This window comes from Gymnoscopelus microlampas (genome assembly GCF_963454915.1).
Source record: "Gymnoscopelus microlampas genome assembly, chromosome: 9".
Taxonomy (NCBI): Eukaryota; Metazoa; Chordata; class Actinopteri; order Myctophiformes; family Myctophidae; genus Gymnoscopelus; species Gymnoscopelus microlampas.
The window spans coordinates 56,592,001-56,611,040 of NC_139946.1; the positions used below are offsets into that span (position 1 = coordinate 56,592,001).

The 19,040-nt window shown below is 44.4% G+C and overlaps 1 protein-coding gene across 1 annotated transcript in view; it reads right to left on the reverse strand.

The window, feature by feature from the left end:
• Positions 1 to 19,040, reverse strand: part of LOC311051679 (uncharacterized protein) — a gene marked incomplete at its 3' end in the record, with an annotated part of 213,885 nt that overhangs the window by 159,481 nt on the left and 35,364 nt on the right. Inside the window, exons 2-4 of the mRNA XM_084066262.1 lie at positions 18,834 to 18,932; positions 589 to 1,387; positions 1 to 32 (exon numbers count right to left, since the gene is read on the reverse strand). The exon at positions 1 to 32 is cut by the window's left edge and continues 209 nt beyond it. Of these exons, the coding sequence (XP_083922388.1) occupies positions 1 to 32; positions 589 to 1,387; positions 18,834 to 18,881 (879 nt within the window). The 5' untranslated portion in view covers positions 18,882 to 18,932. The remainder of the gene's footprint in view (positions 33 to 588; positions 1,388 to 18,833; positions 18,933 to 19,040) is intronic.

Below are 19,040 nucleotides of genomic sequence, written 5' to 3' on the forward strand. Positions count from 1 at the left end.
GACACTCCAGTGTTGGTCGACAAAATGTTTCTCTGAAGATAAAGAGAATGAACATTTAGTTGTGGATGAGACTATGTGGGCAAAACATAAAACCCTAGCAACCATGGTTTTACCATATCAACCACCTGTTTTACTGTAGTAACCGCCTACTACACCCAAGCAACTGTCTGTTTTATCATAGCAACCAGCTCTTTTGCCTTGCTAACCATCATGTATTAAGACCCTAGCAACCATGAATTTACCACAGCAACCACACACACACACACACACACACACACACACACACACACACACACACACACACACACACACACACACACACACACACACACACACACACACACACACACACACACACACACACACACACGATTGATAGCCCTGTTTACTATCTGGAGAGGAGAGGAGAGAACGGGAATAGAGGAGAGGAGAGGAGAGGAAAAGAGAAGACCAGACGTGTGATCTTTGATTAAAATTGTTGTGAATGAAAAGCAAAACAGTCAAATATATCAAATATAATTATTATATGTGTAAACATCCAGGAGCGTATTTAGAATACACAGAGAGAGGAATAGAAGTATTACTCACTTGTCCTTTTACTCTGAGTTCTGACTGAGGAGCTACTGGACGCCTCCTCTTCCTCTTTATTCTGTTTCTTCACATCCAGCTTCCTGTCCTCGTTAGTTGACATGGAGAACAACCCAAGATATTTAGAGAGGAATGGGGCGACTTCACAGAGAATGGGTATCATGAGTGAACTTGCAGCAGTTCCTTTACTCATCACTGTATCGATGACAGAACGTGCCTTGTCCTGTGTCACTAGCTTCACGCTGGCCGTATCATACTCTTCTCTGATTATAACCTTCTTCTGCAAAAGTCTGTCCAGGAGTTTGTTGAGAATGGGATCTGAAACGTTGTCGATGAAGCTTCTCCGCACATCAAACAGTATGTCTTTTGCTGGAACACTCAGTGTGTGCTGAACTTGTTGTTTTCTTAAAGCAGGAGCTGAAAGGTCTACATTGTGTTCCCATACACAGACAGAGGTGTTACTGTCTCTTAGAAGGAGACGGACCCTCCTAAACCTTTCTTCCAAATTCACGACAAATGTTGGCATGTAATTGTGATGGGATGATTCATCAACTTCAAATGTTGCCATAAATGGATGAATTATGATGGAATCATCTTGAGGGGAAGTGGAGAGGGTGTATTCTTGATTTGGGATTAGTTCACATGGAGGCGTGTCAATGTAAATCTCTTCTCCATTAAATTTCCTCCTTCTTCTATTCACTTCCTCCAGCACATTGTTCCCAGGTAACAGTAATACTTCCAGGCTTGAACGGGGATCATCATCATCAGTCGGTGGTGTATAAAATATTGACACCAATGCCTGGATGGGAGACGGGAAGAGAAGAAGAGGTACGTTCTTTTAGCTTTTATTACTTGTAATTTTTTTATATTTTGTGTTATAATGTCATTATAACACAATGTTGTTATTGTAGATGGCACATATTCCCTCCCAGCTTATAGGCATTATAAAATCCTGGCATTTTAAGCTCCCACCATCTTGAAAATGATGCCTTTACAGGAGATTTTCCTAATTTTTTAGTATGTGTCGTATCTGAGGACACATACATACAGCATAGTCACACAGATACGGACACATACACACACACATACACACAGGCACACACAAGGCCCCTCACACATACACACACACACACACACACACACACACACACACACACACACACACACACACACACACACACACACACACACACACACACACACACACACACACACACACACACACACACTCATTTCAGGCCCCTCACATACACACACACACACACACACACACAGACCCACTCCCAAGCACACACATTCCTAGACAGATTGATGATCCCCCAAACATTAACATACACACACACCCACACGCACGTATCACGCACCCACATATACACACACACACACAGTATCTTATATAAGGTAGGACACATACACACATTTACCCATAAAGCAGACAACACTACATGATTTACATTAAGAGTACATACATGCACGACACATGTATGCACGCACAGGCTCACTCCAAGGCCTTATAGGGACAAATACTGCTATCTCCATCCATGCACGTTTGTCTAATACACACACACTCACTCACACACACATGTATGCGCCTCTTCCTCACGCACGGACATCTTACCCCCCACTCATGTGGACAGTGAGAGCACATACATACACACACATGAACAACCAACATATAAGTACCTCAGACAGGACAATAGCCCCAGGGAGCCTTACCACGAGAACCTTGCTACGATGTACTAGAGAGAGACAGCCCGTTAGACTGACCATGTAACCTTTTTCTTCAATAAACCCTATCTTTATTGTAACCTCACTTTTGCCTGACTGACTCGCTCATTTTCATAGCCACCATCCTCTCCGAGGCCAGACTCTAGATACCACATAACATGGCGCTGCGAAGCAGGGTAGTTTAAAACTTTTTGAGAGCAGTCTTTTTTTCCTGTGAAGTGATCTGCAAGCGGGTGAGTTGATTATATTCATCCATATGTTTGTGAATTGCTTTTGTGGGAGAGGAGACTGTTTTCATTGGGTTACTATCAAAAAACTAGTGGTTGAGTTTGGTCTTGGAGGGGAGTCTAATTTAAAAAATATTTTTTTTTCCTCCCTATTCTTTGGTGGCAAATGATTTGGTGGGTGGGCCAAAGTGGGTTTATATTATTATAGAGTACATTGGCAAAGTCATCAAACGTGACCATAATAGGTCAAGTGTGCACTTTTAGCTGCACACAAGATGTTTGCAAACACAGTCCATTACATGGGGAATAAAACAAAATAAAGGATTTGTTAAAAGGAACGTCAATTGCCTACACAAATCGGCGCTGAGAACGTCAATAGCTTGGCCCAACCTTAAATAATGCTCCAGTTATGTGTAGTAGGCCTATTAATACTGGTGTAGGACGAACGCTAAAGATTTATTGCTCTGGATTAGTGATTTGCCGTCCGCAGTCAGTCGAATTAACGCATCGGATTTAAGTCGTCACGTTCACCGCTAAATCTCTCTTGTTTCCACCCTGCATTACGAGAGCAGTATTAATGTAGGTTAGTTGTGCCGAATTTCTGTGGTGTTGTCTCATTGTGAGTCACAGAAGAAAAGGCACAGCGTTGTTAGGTGCAGAATCCTGGCTATCGATTTATGGAAGTAATTACCCCATAATGTGTCAGGCGGGGCTGTTAGATAGATTGCGTGACTAATCCATGGTAATTCATGATTCGTGACAGATCCATTATTCTAATACTCCTGGGAAAAAGTTCTGCCTATATAGGTCTGTTATCGTGTCTCAGTGTGAGTGGCAGACCTATATTCCAGATCTGGTGTCTGATATCGTGTCTCAGTGTGAGTGTCAGACTTAGCGTCCAGATCTGGTGACAAAACAAAATAAAGGATTTGTTAAAAGGAACGTCAATTGCCTACACAAATCGGCGCTGAGAACGTCAATAGCTTGGCCCAACCTTAAAATCTTGCTTAGTAGGAAGGTGATGATGTGTTATTTTAATTACTTTGCCGAAATTGTGGGCCCACATAACTATAGTCATATTGATCTGTAGTTATTTTCGGTGAATTTTAGAGGTAGAATGCTTACTTACTATTTTGCCAGAATGTTGTGAGAAAAGCGCTGAAAATTGCAGCGTTCAGGCTTGTCAGCTGGCCAGCAATGTATTGGAAGCTTGTCATGAGTCTGTGATTTATTCTGTAGGTATTTATAATAGGTGCATTTTGACTCAGAGGGTTGTCCCTCAGAATTGGGTGCGTCTGTGGGCAGTGTTGTTGATTTTTTATGTTGACTTTTGTTTCATACATGTTGTCTGCATGTAAAGCCATACATGTGTACAGATGATGAGATGATAAGGCCTATGGATCCATTTGTTTGTTTGTCTGTCAGTATCTGTGAGTGTCTGACTGCATGCGGCAGTGAGCGGTGAATGTGCCTATATGTGCCTGTATGTGTCTTCGGTGTCTGTGTCTGTGAGTGGCAAACTGTCCAGAATGTGTGTCTGTGTGTCTATGTCTGAATAATATGAAAATGATTGATTAGGTTAACCGTTTAGCGTAGAGACAGGAGTGAGTATAGGAACTAATAATAAGGATTACGGACAATAATGGTTACTAAAGTTGTACTTCTCTCTCACTCGTCTGCTGGTCTTCTCTCTCTATTCCTTCTCTGCCTGTGTGGCTGAGGGGGAAGGAGCGGGGTCCACACACACAGGCCAGTTCTCCTGGCTGGGGAATATTTCTACTCAAGTAGTTGCTGGTGATGGTACTTGAGTACTCCGGTCTCTCTTTCCTGCCCGCTCTCCTCTGTTTCTGAAACCTGATACTCATGTTTCAAGGGGGGAAGCAGGAGAGATGCAGGAGGGCGGGAGTATTTTTACTTGAGTAACTCAGAAACCAGGATGCTTTGATGTAACCAATCATAGTGTCCCATTCCTCTGAGCAGTGGGAGCGCAAGATGTGCACCATTAGAGCCCATAGCTGGCTGAGTTAAAAGTAAAACAGATGATATGACAAAACACCAATTAGATTAGGTTTGGTATTATCAGTGTCGAAGTTACGTATAGAGACAACACCAAATTAAGTGGAGAGATTAAGTTACAGAGACTCTCCAATAGAGCCTCGGCGCACGCAAAAAGAAGTCAGACGAAATAGAAATAGAGGCCAGTTCACAGAATAAGGTCGAAATAAGATAACTGCGAAGTTAAATCATACATGCACTTCCACTTCATCTGTGGAAATAGAACTAAAGAGAGAATAAATACGCCATATGTATTTGCTTGTCTTATTACAGACATATGGGTTAGTTAGTATAGTGCAGAGGACTAGAATAACAATTATTCAATTATCACTATATGATTTTGAATACTGGGAGTATTACACTCCAAAATCAGTTGTAGGTTGAAATATATGTCTGTCTCTGTATGTGGGAGGATTCATGTCTGTCATATGTCTGTGTGTATGAATGAATAAATAATCTAAGGGATATCTAATTTTGTGAATGTGTGAGTTCCGTGCGTGTCTGTGTTTACTCTATCTGCCTCACACTGCCTCCAAAGTGTGTGCGAGTGCTCGGGCCTGCAAAAACCTGACCTCTCTCCCCTTTTTTGTGTCTTCCTGTGTTTCTTCAAATCTATCCCCTGAAGCCCCCACATCTCAGCGAGCACACACGCTCTCCCTCCACACAGCCAATCGCCCCCACCCTTCTTTACTCTCTGGTACTGTCTGTCTCTCCCTCTTCTGTGCGAGTGCATTTTGTGTCTCTTCTTCAAGTTGAGTGAATGAATGAGAGAGTTATGAGTTATTCTGCTTTTAATATAGTGTAGTGATTATGGTGTGAAGAGTGAAGAATTGAAGAATTAACGCTAATGAAATTGTCTATGTTCTTTTGTGTTTGATCATACATGTGCTGTGAGGGAGTTTCCAGTGAGGATGACACCACTGGAAATCAAGGCCGAGCCCCGTTTGAGGCCCCTCCTGATACAACGACCCAGGCCAAACAGACCACACAGAGGCCTTTCGTCTGGATGGACAAAAGCAGACGCATTCCATGACCTGAGGGATGCCTGTCCATTGTATCACATAAGACCAGTTTGGCCCCAAACCATTTGAAGCTTAGTAGACCACCAGTAATACTTTGAAATTCATAATTTGAGTGTGTGTGTTTGTGTAGGCATGGAATCGACTCATTGAAATAGGTAAAGCGATCTCTTTTTTGTTTTAGTGGTGAACATGGCTAGGTGCACTCTACCAGGAATTAGAATCATTATGGAGTTTTGAGTGCTTTGAAGAACCATGTTCGCCTGGCCGTCGAAACCTGAAGACATAGGGAGGAGTTAGTGACAGTATAAGTTTTGGGGTAGGCAGAGAGCCATGGGGTTCAATGAAGAGGTTACATGCCGGTATGTGTGAAGTTATGTGTGAAAGTGTATGACTGCATCATGGATGAGTGAAGGTACGATTACGTCATGTATGAAAGAAAGAAAGAAAGGGAAGAGCGAATGCATGGGTATGCTTGGTGAGTGAATGGATAATAGAGATACTGATACAAACCGACTTTTTAGTAGAAGCTGCAGTACTGAATGGAAACTATTTTTGGAAGAGATGCTTGTAAAAGTTACAAGGGGGGACCACCTTAAGAGAAAATGAGTAACAGGTCCAAATAACATAGTGTATTATTATCATTGATAAAAAAGGTAAAGCCAAACGTGAGCAACGTTCGAGCTACAGAGGGAGAAAATTGTGCAGATTATTGTTTGTGAGGGGTTTGCCGATCACTCGCAATAATCTGCATCCGTGTAACAGTTAAATAAAATTAATAAATATAGGTGCTGGAGACTTACCGAATAATATTATATTGAGTGAGGTCACAGATACGTACTGTGCTGATAATTTGATTATACTGACAACACACAACTTAATAAGAGAAAATGTTCATCGGAGAATGGTGAAACATTTATATAATACATTTCCAGGCGTACAAAAGCAAACATCTAAGTGATTCATCGGGCACCTGGATAGGATTACGATTGGAGAACGCATACTCTAGGGGAACCGTCATTACCTACACAGAAATAAGTGAAATTGAACAAGAGGGAAACCCAAATTATAGGTTCTCATCTGAAGTAATAAACAAATAGTGAATTGAATGTAGTAATTGTATTCTGAGTCTGATGTCTTAGGTGATTGCAAGGAGTAGCTTGTTGGACGGGGTATTCTGGTGTGGACTGAAACAATCACCGGCCTCTTTAAGTGCGCAGGTGAGTTTGGGTGAGGACGCGGAGGCGACGGCTGACGCGCTCTCCCTAAAACACACATGTGTCATGGCAATGACCATGGGGAGTCGCGACCCTGTGGTCTGAGCACAGATCAGCTGGTTGCTAATTCATGCTGGGGGGGACTAGTCGAGTCTAAGTTGGCCCCCACCTCCGAGAGGTGGTGCTTCAACCAAGGAATCATGAACCAAGGTTGTGCATTAGGGCTAGAACTGACAGAACAATTCTGCCTCTCAGCCAAAACCACCTGTCCTACCCTGATCCTCAATAAGCTTGCTGTCTTGACATCAGTGAGTTTGTAGTCTCAGTGACACCTTTTAGGAGTAACACATGGTCATTTATATTTGAGTACCTCATTCGTATTGATTTACAGTTACAGTGTAGGTTGTTGATCAAGGCTGTACAGCTGCCCACCTACGCTTTATTCCCCATTGAAGACATATGCAGTTTAGCATTGAACACCATTGGTAGAGTTGTACAGTGCACCCTGGAGAGGAACCACTAATGACATTGGAGGAGACAGTGAATAAGCCCAAGTATCTACAAGGGAGGATAATTATGTACTTTTGAATAAGGGAGACTGAAGCACAGACCTAGGGTGGTAGGAAGGACTTTGCCCAAATATGCCACCTTTCCCCTTCCTGCCCCGTTCTCCCCATACACACATACACCTATCCATTGCTCTATCTTGTCTACACAATGCACACACCTGTCTCACCGCTTTATCTTGTCTACAGCACACAAGTCCCCATGCACCACATGGTAAGGTATGCCAGCTGGCGAAGATTTGCGCGTTTTTTAGTTTAGGCGATTTTGTATTACTTTTGCAGGCCAATGCGCATGGATAATTCCAGAATGCATGGTTGATTTGAGTCGTTTTTGTTTGTTTTGTTTGCCTTTTCGGTTGATGGTTATTTGTTTCATGTCTGTTTCTGTTTGCATAAGTCTGTCGTTATTTTATTTTTCTGTTTCTGTTTCCATTCATTTGTTTTCCTGTGTAACTCCAAGCTATGGTCAGGCAACGTTCGGTTACTGTTGTGCGTTTGTTACAATGCTCTCGTTGATTGCACGGATTGATGATACCAGGTGGGTGCTTCCTCATGCACTTTGCCCGGATAATTTGTGTTACTAGGTTGGTGATGTTTTTTTTTTTATTATTGTTTTTGTGTTTTGCCCATTCTGAAAAAGAAGAATTTTGTGATGCTAATGGTTGCCCGTTGAGGGTATACGTAGTTGATCTTTTTTGTTTCTTTTTTTTGTTGTGTTTTTGTCTTTGTTTGATGTGTGTTTGGTTGAATTGTGTTTTGTGTATTGTATGGATTTTAGCATGATAGGGTATTGGTTGTGTAGAATTTTATAGACGATTACGTTACCTCTTTTTGTGAACGACTGTGTCGTTCAAGGGGGGCTATGTCGTATCTGAGGACACATACATACAGCATAGTCACACAGATACGGACACATACACACACACATACACACAGGCACACACAAGGCCCCTCACACATACACACACACACACACACACACACACACACACACACACACACACACACACACACACACACACACACACACACACACACACACACACACACACACACACACACACACTCATTTCAGGCCCCTCACATACACACACACACACACACACACAGACCCACTCCCAAGCACACACATGCCTAGACAGATTGATGATCCCCCAAACATTAACATACACACACACCCACACGCACGTATCACGCACCCACATATACACACACACACACACAGTATCTTATATAAGGTAGGACACATACACACATTTACCCATAAAGCAGACAACACTACATGATTTACATTAAGAGTACATACATGCACGACACATGTATGCACGCACAGGCTCACTCCAAGGCCTTATAGGGACAAATACTGCTATCTCCATCCATGCACGTTTGTCTAATACACACACACTCACTCACACACACATGTATGCGCCTCTTCCTCACGCACGGACATCTTACCCCCCACTCATGTGGACAGTGAGAGCACATACATACACACACATGAACAACCAACATATAAGTACCTCAGACAGGACAATAGCCCCAGGGAGCCTTACCACGAGAACCTTGCTACGATGTACTAGAGAGAGACAGCCCGTTAGACTGACCATGTAACCTTTTTCTTCAATAAACCCTATCTTTATTGTAACCTCACTTTTGCCTGACTGACTCGCTCATTTTCATAGCCACCATCCTCTCCGAGGCCAGACTCTAGATACCACATAACATGGCGCTGTTATGTAGTATATTGTACAAGTGTGAAACATAGTTGGAAGGTCCAGACAAGTACAAGTTCCTTAAGTTGGTTTATTGTATAAAACAGAGCACAGAGTACAGGAGTCAGCCTTGCTGCATGGTGTAGCCGTTGGAAGGGGCCGCGTACCAAGAGCAAGAGCCAGAGCAAGAGCCAGGTTTCTTTGTCCTCACAGGATTTATATCTAGACTTCACATGTGTGTCTATGCACTTGCATAAGTTGCCTTTGTGTGTGTGTTGGATGTGCACAAAGCTAGGTGTGTGTGCTACAGTACATCTCTGTGTGTGTGTGTGTGTGTGTGTGTGTGTGTGTGTGTGTGTGTGTGTGTGTGTGTGTGTGTGTGTGTGTGTGTGTGTGTGTGTGTGTGTGTGTGTGTAACGTAAACAGAGGAATGGTACGGGGATCTGGATGAACTCCCAATGTTTATAAGTGAGTCAGTCATTAATTGTACCTGTCACAATGTTCTACTCTGGCTGGAATGTACTTATGTACATCGTGAGGCCTTCTACTAAAGACAGTGGGTGTCACCACTGTCCAGATCCTACATATTCCCCCCTACGAAGGGCCCTATAGGTCCTTCGTAAACAGGGTATAATGAAGAAAATCAAAACACACAAGTAGGTAAAACAAGCTAAAAACAAACAATTAAGAACAATACAAAATAACACAAAGACAATTCACACAACCCAACCATAAAAAAAAAATGAAGATTACATAGCTTCGTCATAAGGTGATTGACATCATATTTAAAGTAAAAATATTCAGACCATATTACAAAGCAAACAAAATATCAGAAGAAAGAAACGTGTCGACTAACATCCTGATGCGTATTTCGCCTGACACAGAAAGGCAACACTGGGACTAACTCACTTCAATCATGCTTAAAATACAAATCAACCCAAAACATTTCTACAGCTGACACAGAGATTCATACCATACAGCAGACACACGCAAGTCTGGGTATGACAATTCCCTGTGTGCCAACACATTTCCAATCAGTGCGTAGGATCCCTCTGTTGTTCCTTAAACTCTTGGAGAAAATGTTAAACATATCACAACATCACAATGAACCATGTACTCTCTAGGGACTTTCTACCCTCTCTAGTCACCATGTCCATACTCAGGGGTGCACATAACTGGTGCGCAGGTGCGCATGCGCACCCAAAATAAAAAATGCGCACCACATCAGGCGACGCGAGGCGCTTTTGCGCACCAACAGCTGGGACAGGAATCCCAGGAATTCCCAAGCTTTTATTTTTTAGCAAAACTAAAAAATAAAAGCCTGGAGATCGAGGCTAGGAATTTACTTCCTGAAGTCACACTCACACATGCATTGCACCGCGATGCACGCCCATACACAATACACACCCATGGGGAGGAGGCGGAGGCGGGGGGAACACATGCTGCAGTGTACGCGACCGTGTGCTGTGAGTGGCGCGGCCTCGTAGCCTCACAGCCTGTCGCACACAACAACAAGTTGCTGGCTACGGTACAGGCACTCGTCAACATGTCTAAGAAGCAAGCCCCATTAAGTCATTATTTTGGTGTTTCACCACCTCCAAAGAAACGCCAGACTGGACCCCCACCCGGAAAAAAACGTTGGTTTGCGGAAAAGTGGCTGGAGGATGTCGGCTGGCTCCAAACCGATGATAAACGCACAATGATGTGGTGCAACTATTCGATGAATGTGGATTAGCGGACGAGTGGCAGACGAAGTTGGTCTCGGTCTGCACAGATGGAGCAGCTGTCAACGTGGGTGTATACAACGGCGTCATCCCTAAATTACGTCAGAAGGTGGTCATCGGGGATTCCCTTGTGCACGTTCTGTGTACAGCCCACACCCTGGAGAACTGCGCCAAGTCAGCTGATCGCATGGTACTGTCGTGCTGCTGGGTGTTGAGGAGTGGGTAGGAACGGGCACGACAACGTTTATCCAGGTTAGTAGACTTTACTGGGCGAATACAGTTCTTTACAATTATGCAGGTCAGGTCAGGATGATGATAAACGTGTCACAAACTTAACAAACACTGCTCACTGTTAACAGGTGAGTATTTGATCACTTGGGTCCTCTAGTTCTGGCACAGAACGGGAGACGTTCCGTCCGTGCTGTTGAACCTTGAGAAACCCTATTAACACTGAACAAGGAAACGCTGACGTCTCTTATCAAACTAGCACAGCACACAGGTACAGCCAATGACAGCGTGACAATAAAATGCATGTCCAATCAGTATCAGTATCCCAAATGTATAGGTAACTGTTTCCCATGTTACACACCTTCACATATACTGGTGCCACAGGGCTGTACTGCTCATGTGCCCATCACAACACAACCCCCCTCCAAGAGTACTGAGTCCCTTCAGTACACATGCAAGTGTACAAAATAAAGCATCAGTTAACTTCAAATAAATGTCTTCTTTCACATTTCAACAGCATCAATTCAATTTCAATAAACAGTACAACTTATTTTCTTTTTTAAACACAAAACAATGGTCACATCCTGTCTGCTCCTCACTGAAATACTGCACTTATAAACATTTTTTTTCTTTTTTTCTTCTTCCTAACTCAGTCTAACTCTGGTATCTCCCTGGTTTGTGAATTTTACGCCCAAGGCGTGTTCTTATCGACTCTTGTTGTCCCTCCGATGACGAGTCTGAAGCATCCTTGCTTCCATCTTTGTGTTGCTCCGTCGACGAGTCTGAAGCATCCTTGCTTCCATTTTTGCGTTGCTCCGGCGACGAGTCTGAAGCATCCTTGCTTCCATTTTTGTGTAGTGAAGGTCTGGAGGATGATCTCGGTGCTGGCGACGTTGACGGGACCTCGCTGGAGACCGGCGATGTCCGCATTGCTTCCCCGGTGGATAATCCGGAGGCCAGCGACGGTGACAGAACCTCTCTGAAGATCGGTAGCGTCGATGGTCCCACCCTGTAGGAGGATGTGGAGTTCGGCGATGCGGGTGGGACCTCTCTGGAGGACGCTGATGTTGGCTGGAAAATTCAGGAGGCTGCATAGAAGGTCGGAGACCGAGAAGGTGACCCCCTGGGGCTGGAGAGAGTGAGGGACACCAATCGGAGGCCCCAGGACTGGGTGAACAGGATGCTAGGAGCAGGGTGGCGTCTTCATCCAGGATCGCCCCTGTGGTGTCCAGTCCTTCACCTCCCATTATCTTGGACGGCACCAGCTCATCGCCGATGAAAACCCTGCCGTGGGCGTAGATCACGACTTTTGCAGCCATCATTAGGTCTAGGCCCAGCAGGACAGAGTCACGTATAGGGGCTACATGGACCTCCCATTCAACTGTTTTAGACGCGATCTTGAATGTGACTGTCAGTCCATGTCTAGCTGCCATGCCAATTCCCACCCCAGCGTTGTCGAGGTGTGTCTCCTGTAGGTCAGCCTTGTCTCCCAGCTGCATGTACAGGTCCTCAGAGATGACAGTGGTCTCCGCTCCAGTGTCCACCACTGCGTGGGTTGGGATGTTATTCACACTTAAGGAAATCTGCAGGCTTGGTCCGCTGGCTTTGATGCGGCTCACCTGGGACCCAGGAGGCTTTCCACTGTGACCACCTGCAGGGGCTGGACTATGGGACCTAGAACAGTCTCTCTGGAAATGTCCTTCCTCTCCACACCGGAAACACGGGCCTATCGTGCCACGTGTGGGACTCGGGGACTGAGCCCGCATGCGGCCTTGCCTTGCTGCTCGATACTCAATCGTGTTGGCCTGAGAATCTCTGTGCTGCAGCTGTAGGTTCTCCAATGCCTGCATTATAGTCTTGAATTGGTCGGTACGAGTCTTGAATTGGTCAGTTAATGCCGTAACTTGACCTGTAATTACAGCAAACTGGTCTGTGGTAACGTACTGTGGGGTTTGGACTCTGCGTGACACTGCTGGCACATCTTCAACGCCAGCCTCTTCGTCAGCCCAGGATATCCGTCGCGTTCTACTCCTCCCTTCAGTCTCTCGCCCCATAGTGGCTCTGTAGTTGTGGTCATGAGCCTCTGCAAGTTTCTGCGCCTCAGGCAGGGAGCCTGGGTCACGGTTCATGACTTCATATGCCACTTTTTGATTTCCGAGTCCTTTGAGGAAGGTATCTGTTGCTAGCTGGTCTTGTAGCTCTAGATCCACGCCTGGGTAAGCAAGGGTAACGAGACGGCGCACCTCCTCCGCAAACTCAGCCGTGGACTCCTTGCCTTGTCGAAGCTCACCCAGCTTCCTCCTGACTGTAGTAGGGGGGTCCCGCTGACCAAAACGTTGGCTAAGCTGGCCTCTCAAGAGAATATAGTCTTCTCTGATGTGTTCAGGCAGTGAGCAAACATAACGTATGGCCGCTCCTCTTAGGCATTCATGCAGTCGATCCACACTTTCCACCGAGCCCCACCCATACTTCCTGGCTTGGCGCTCAAAGATTAGTAAGAAGGACTCCCAATCATCAGTACCATGAAATGGGGCTAGCTTAGCCTTGGGAAATTCTTCTATAGGGTATTGGTTCTGACGATTAGAGCTGTTGGACCTCTGCTCACCAGTGGAGGTCGGCTGTAAGTGCTGGGTTCCACGCTCAGTGCCTCTGCGTCTAACATCTGGCTCTGTAGAAAGGCCTGTTCTGGGAAGACCAGAGGTGCGTGCTCGCTGTTGTATTACACTCAGCTCCGCTGCAAAGGGGCCAGTAATTTGCTCACGGGGCCTTTCTGGGATTTCCCAAGGGAAAGGTAGGGGAGCATCAGAATACAGTGATCGTCTTTCCTGTGCAGGGTTTTGGGTCCTCTCCCACCCATCCCCTCTTAAAGCAGCTGATGTATGTGGGAGCTGCTGGGCTCCATCCCCTCTGTAGGCTGCTGGTAGGGGCAGTTGGACTCCATCCACTCTGTAGGCTGTTGCTGGTGGGGGCTGTTGGACTCCATCCCCTGGTATGAGTGGTTGAGCTACTGTGTTGCTGCTTGCAGTAATGTGTGCCAAGACAGGGGCTAACAGCATTTGGAGTTGTTGTTGCTGTTGTTGGCTTTGCTGATTTTGGTTAGTCAGTAGTGCTTGCAGCCATGTTGGGGGCTGGTCAGGACCAATAGCTGATGCTGGTACATCCTTTTCTGCTCCTTCCCCTTCTCCTGCCATTTTTGTTGATTTTTTGAGGGTTTTTTTCACGGTTGGCACCCAAAAATATTTTTTACAGTGTATTTTTTGGGGTAATTTCACAACGTGGTTTTTTACAGTGTATAGTCAATCCAACGTCGCCGCTTCCTTGCGGTGCTTCGCAGCTAAAGCACTTGTTGGCATGCACAAGCTGTCTTCTACAGTCAATGAATGTATACACTTTTCTTCCTTGCACATGTGATAAGAAGGAGCACTTTAGCAAACAACACGGAGCACAATGGACACGCAGCAGCTGTGGCTCGTTTGCGTTTGTAACGCGACGGCCGTCGGAACGTGCATACAGCTGGCTTGCAAAACAAACTTTCTCTGTGGACTTTTTAAACTTGTATTCCCGGATTCTACACACCTTGATGTATTTATCCCACTTCTGACACCATTTGTCGTGCTGCTGGGTGTTGAGGAGTGGGTAGGAACGGGCACGACAACGTTTATCCAGGTTAGTAGACTTTACTGGGCGAATACAGTTCTTTACAATTATGCAGGTCAGGTCAGGATGATGATAAACGTGTCACAAACTTAACAAACACTGCTCACTGTTAACAGGTGAGTATTTGATCACTTGGGTCCTCTAGTTCTGGCACAGAACGGGAGACGTTCCGTCCGTGCTGTTGAACCTTGAGAAACCCTATTAACACTGAACAAGGAAACGCTGACGTCTCTTATCAAACTAGCACAGCACACAGGTACAGCCAATGACAGCGTGACAATAAAATGCATGTCCAATCAGTATCAGTATCCCAAATGTATAGGTAACTGTTTCCCATGTTACACACCTTCACATATACTGGTGCCACAGGGCTGTACTGCTCATGTGCCCATCACAACAGTACCATACTGTGAGTCTTTTAATCGTTCCGTCGTCAGGTTGCTAAGCTTTTATTTGCAGAAGGGGGGTGCAAAAAGAACAGCACAACTACAGAAACTATGTGATGAGAATGGCATTGCCTGTGTGAAACTAGGAAAGTTTCACAACATTAGATGGTCTGCATGGAGACAAGAGACTCTCTTGAAAATATGGAGATTATTGCCTGCCATTAAAATTCAACTGGCTACAAGTGATGACAGTGACCTAAAACATGTCTGCACAGAGCGTTTTCACTGTGTCCTAGCACACATGCTTGATACTGGGAAGATCTTACAATTCCTCTCCCTTAAGTTCCAGCAAGATAAGTTGACTATTGGAGAATGCAAAGATGAGCTCATGGTAGCTATTGGACAGTTGACACTTCTGCTTGACAGTGATGGCAAATACAGGACAGAGACTGTTTCAAATGCTGATGCTGACAGGGACAAGATTAATGTACTGAGAGGTTTAATTCAGGAGTTTGAAACCAGATATGAATCCCTCAAGTCATGTGATCAATTTCTCATTTTTGATCCTTCAACTTGGCCCCAGGAAATGAAAGACATCCACAGTTTTGGCAACACAACACTTAGTAGCATCCTTCAGAATTATGAGGGCAGCATTTCTGTTGACAGAGACTCCACTCTAAGAGAATGGATGCGTTTAAAGCAATCAGCAAAACGTTTAGCAGCCTCCTCTGTGTATGACTTGCTGAACATAGTGAAGACAAGCAATCCAGATATTTACCCCAACATTCTGAAAGTCCTTGTGTTGTCTCTTACACTGCCCTTGAGCAGTGCTGCTTGTGAGAGAGGATTTTCACACCTCAATATAATAAAAAACAAGTACAGATCCTGCCTGTCAGACTCTCGCCTCTCATCCCTGATGCACATCCACCTGTCTAAGCTGACAACTGAGACTTTTGACCCAAAGCCAGCTGTTGCCTTGTGGATGCAAACAGCTGATCGCAGGCTCAACCAGGGGGAGAGGAGTAGGCCTAAATCTACAGTGGTTGAAATTGAGGACAGTGATGACAGCAGTCAAGAGAGCAGTGATGAATGATGATGTCCAGCTTGTAGAATAAATGCTTAGGTTGTAGCATCAAGAAAACTGAGCTCAAAGAGCAGCCAGTTCATTTCAGTGTTTACAGAACAGACATTCAGTGGTTAAAGAGATGTGATGTCTGATGTGATTTCAGTGTGTTTAAACAGAAGACATTCTATGCTTAAAGAGATGTCAGTTGATTTCAGTGTGTTTAAACAGAAGACATTCTATTCTTAAAGAGATGTCAGTTGATTTCAGTGTGTTTAAACAGAAGACATTCTATGCTTAAAGAGATGTCAGTTGATTTAAGAGTGTTTAAAGAACAGACTTTCATGCTTAAAGAGCAGTCATTTGATTTTGCATTTGTTTCTTTTGTTTTGCATCCAACACCCTCACACACACCATACTTTGCACACATCCACTCACCTACACTACGGATTCTACAGACTAACACACACCATAATTTGTTAATTCATCTTTATTTATGAATAAATGTTTTTTTGCTATAAGTTATCCATGTATCCCTCTTTTATCCATCCTGCGAGACGTGTCGCGGCAAAATGAGCACCAAGTGACATACCCAGGTGCTCTTCTGAGCACCAGACCAAAAAAGTTATGTGCACCCCTGTCCATACTTCAACAACGAAAATAAAAAACTCCACATTTAATACAAGAGACCAGAGAGTGAAACAAAATCCTTCACAACACTGCAACAATATTGGCTGCCCAAATCACCATCATCACAAACATATAACCAACATTCATCCAACAAAACAGTAGTTGATACAGCTTAGTCTTCACTCACTTACAGAATAATAGATCTGCTGGTTTGTGTGTAAGAACTCTCTCCAATCTCAAAATCTAGGATATGTAAGATAATACATCTGTTTGTACTTTAAATCTCTGTTTTTCAAGGTCAAGAGCGCACGAACCTCTGTCGGACTAGCTCAATTGAAACGTTAAAATGCCAGAGGTCAGTCCACAAAAACAAATAATCTTCACATTCGTGGCAAATACCTTGTTGACTCATTTTTCTTCCACATGTCAACTTTCCCGTAATACTCCTCATGTTAATTTAGTCAGCTAAATATCAACAAAACATATAACCTCCACAAACATGTTGAAAAGACAGACAAACATTGAAACTTGTTAAACCTTCCATCTGGTCCAAAAAACACAAAGTCCGATCACACGGAGGAGAGCCTGTGCCAGAGGTACAGAATGGGTGGGGGCCGTCGGGGACTTGAGAGCGGGCTAAAAGAGAGAGAGAGAGAGAGACCCTGCCGTGGGCCTAGTAGGCACACATGCATATTCTCTCCCGCACTCAGTAAGGCACAACATGGTCCTGTTCATCTCTTCTTCGATACTGTTGCTTTTGAAGTCCTTTTGTCAATGTCAGTTTCATGGTGGCACCCTTGCTGCAGCCGTTCGTGTCAGCCAGCAAGCCAACGTGCTGCTGTCCTCTGTCCATTCCACTCTGAAGTTTTCCTTTCCCCCCCTTTTACGTCTTTTTCTCTTTTTTTTCTGTTTTTCCCTTTGTTCCTGTCATGTCATCACAGGGTTGGTGCTGTGAGGTAGAGTTCTAGTGTCATCACAGGTTCGGTGCTGTGAGGTTCCATCGTAGATCTGTTGAAAATCAGGGCTTGTCGATTTTCCATATCCTGTTCCTGTGGTGGTCTCCTCTGTGCAGTAAGATGGTCTGCATCTGGTCCAGATGAGCTTTCAAAAATCTTCTTCCCAAAAAAGAAAATCACAACTTGTACTCAACTCCTCAAGTTCTTTACGTGTGGCCCGGTCACAGACAACCAGTGGCCTTGGACACTGTTGTCTGAAAAAGACCAAACCAAACACGGATGCCGACAACGCCATTATGTAGTATATTGTACAAGTGTGAAACATAGTTGGAAGGTCCAGACAAGTACAAGTTCCTTAAGTTGGTTTATTGTATAAAACAGAGCACAGAGTACAGGAGTCAGCCTTGCTGCATGGTGTAGCCGTTGGAAGGGGCCGCGTACCAAGAGCAAGAGCCAGAGCAAGAGCCAGGTTTCTTTGTCCTCACAGGATTTATATCTAGACTTCACATGTGTGTCTATGCACTTGCATAAGTTGCCTTTGTGTGTGTGTTGGATGTGCACAAAGCTAGGTGTGTGTGCTACAGTACATCTCTGTGTGTGTGTGTGTGTGTGTGTGTGTGTGTGTGTGTGTGTGTGTGTGTGTGTGTGTGTGTGTGTGTGTGTGTGTGTGTGTGTGTGTGTGTGTGTGTGTGTGTGTGTGTGTGTGTGTGTGTGTAACGTAAACAGAGGAATGGTACGGGGATCTGGATGAACTCCCAATGTTTATAAGTGAGTCAGTCATTAATTGTACCTGTCACAATGTTCTACTCTGGCTGGAATGTACTTATGTACATCGTGAGGCCTTCTACTAAAGACAGTGGGTGTCACCACTGTCCAGATCCTACTTATGTTATTTAGCATACCCAATAGTAACAGAATCCATTGAAAATACCTTCTATAAATGATTTGGGGTTTCAACCATATGCTGATATTATGCCCATACCTAACATCATGCCAAAAATCTAAAACTTGTCACAAGTGCAAAATTCTGAGAATTCAGAATCTGAGGTACTTGCAATGATGTTCTGTTTTCCTTACCTGGACAGACTCTGCAGGCAAAAACTGTTTTTTGATGAAGTTGAACATCTCCACTGAGGACAACACAGCTTCCTCCCGGTCACACCTTCACTCTGTCATCTGTTGATTCACATTTACATTAAATATATTGATCTCAGAGGAAAAACATTGAAGTATCCATAATAAACATGTAAATAAAAAGTGAAATCTTACAGGATATCAGGAGCT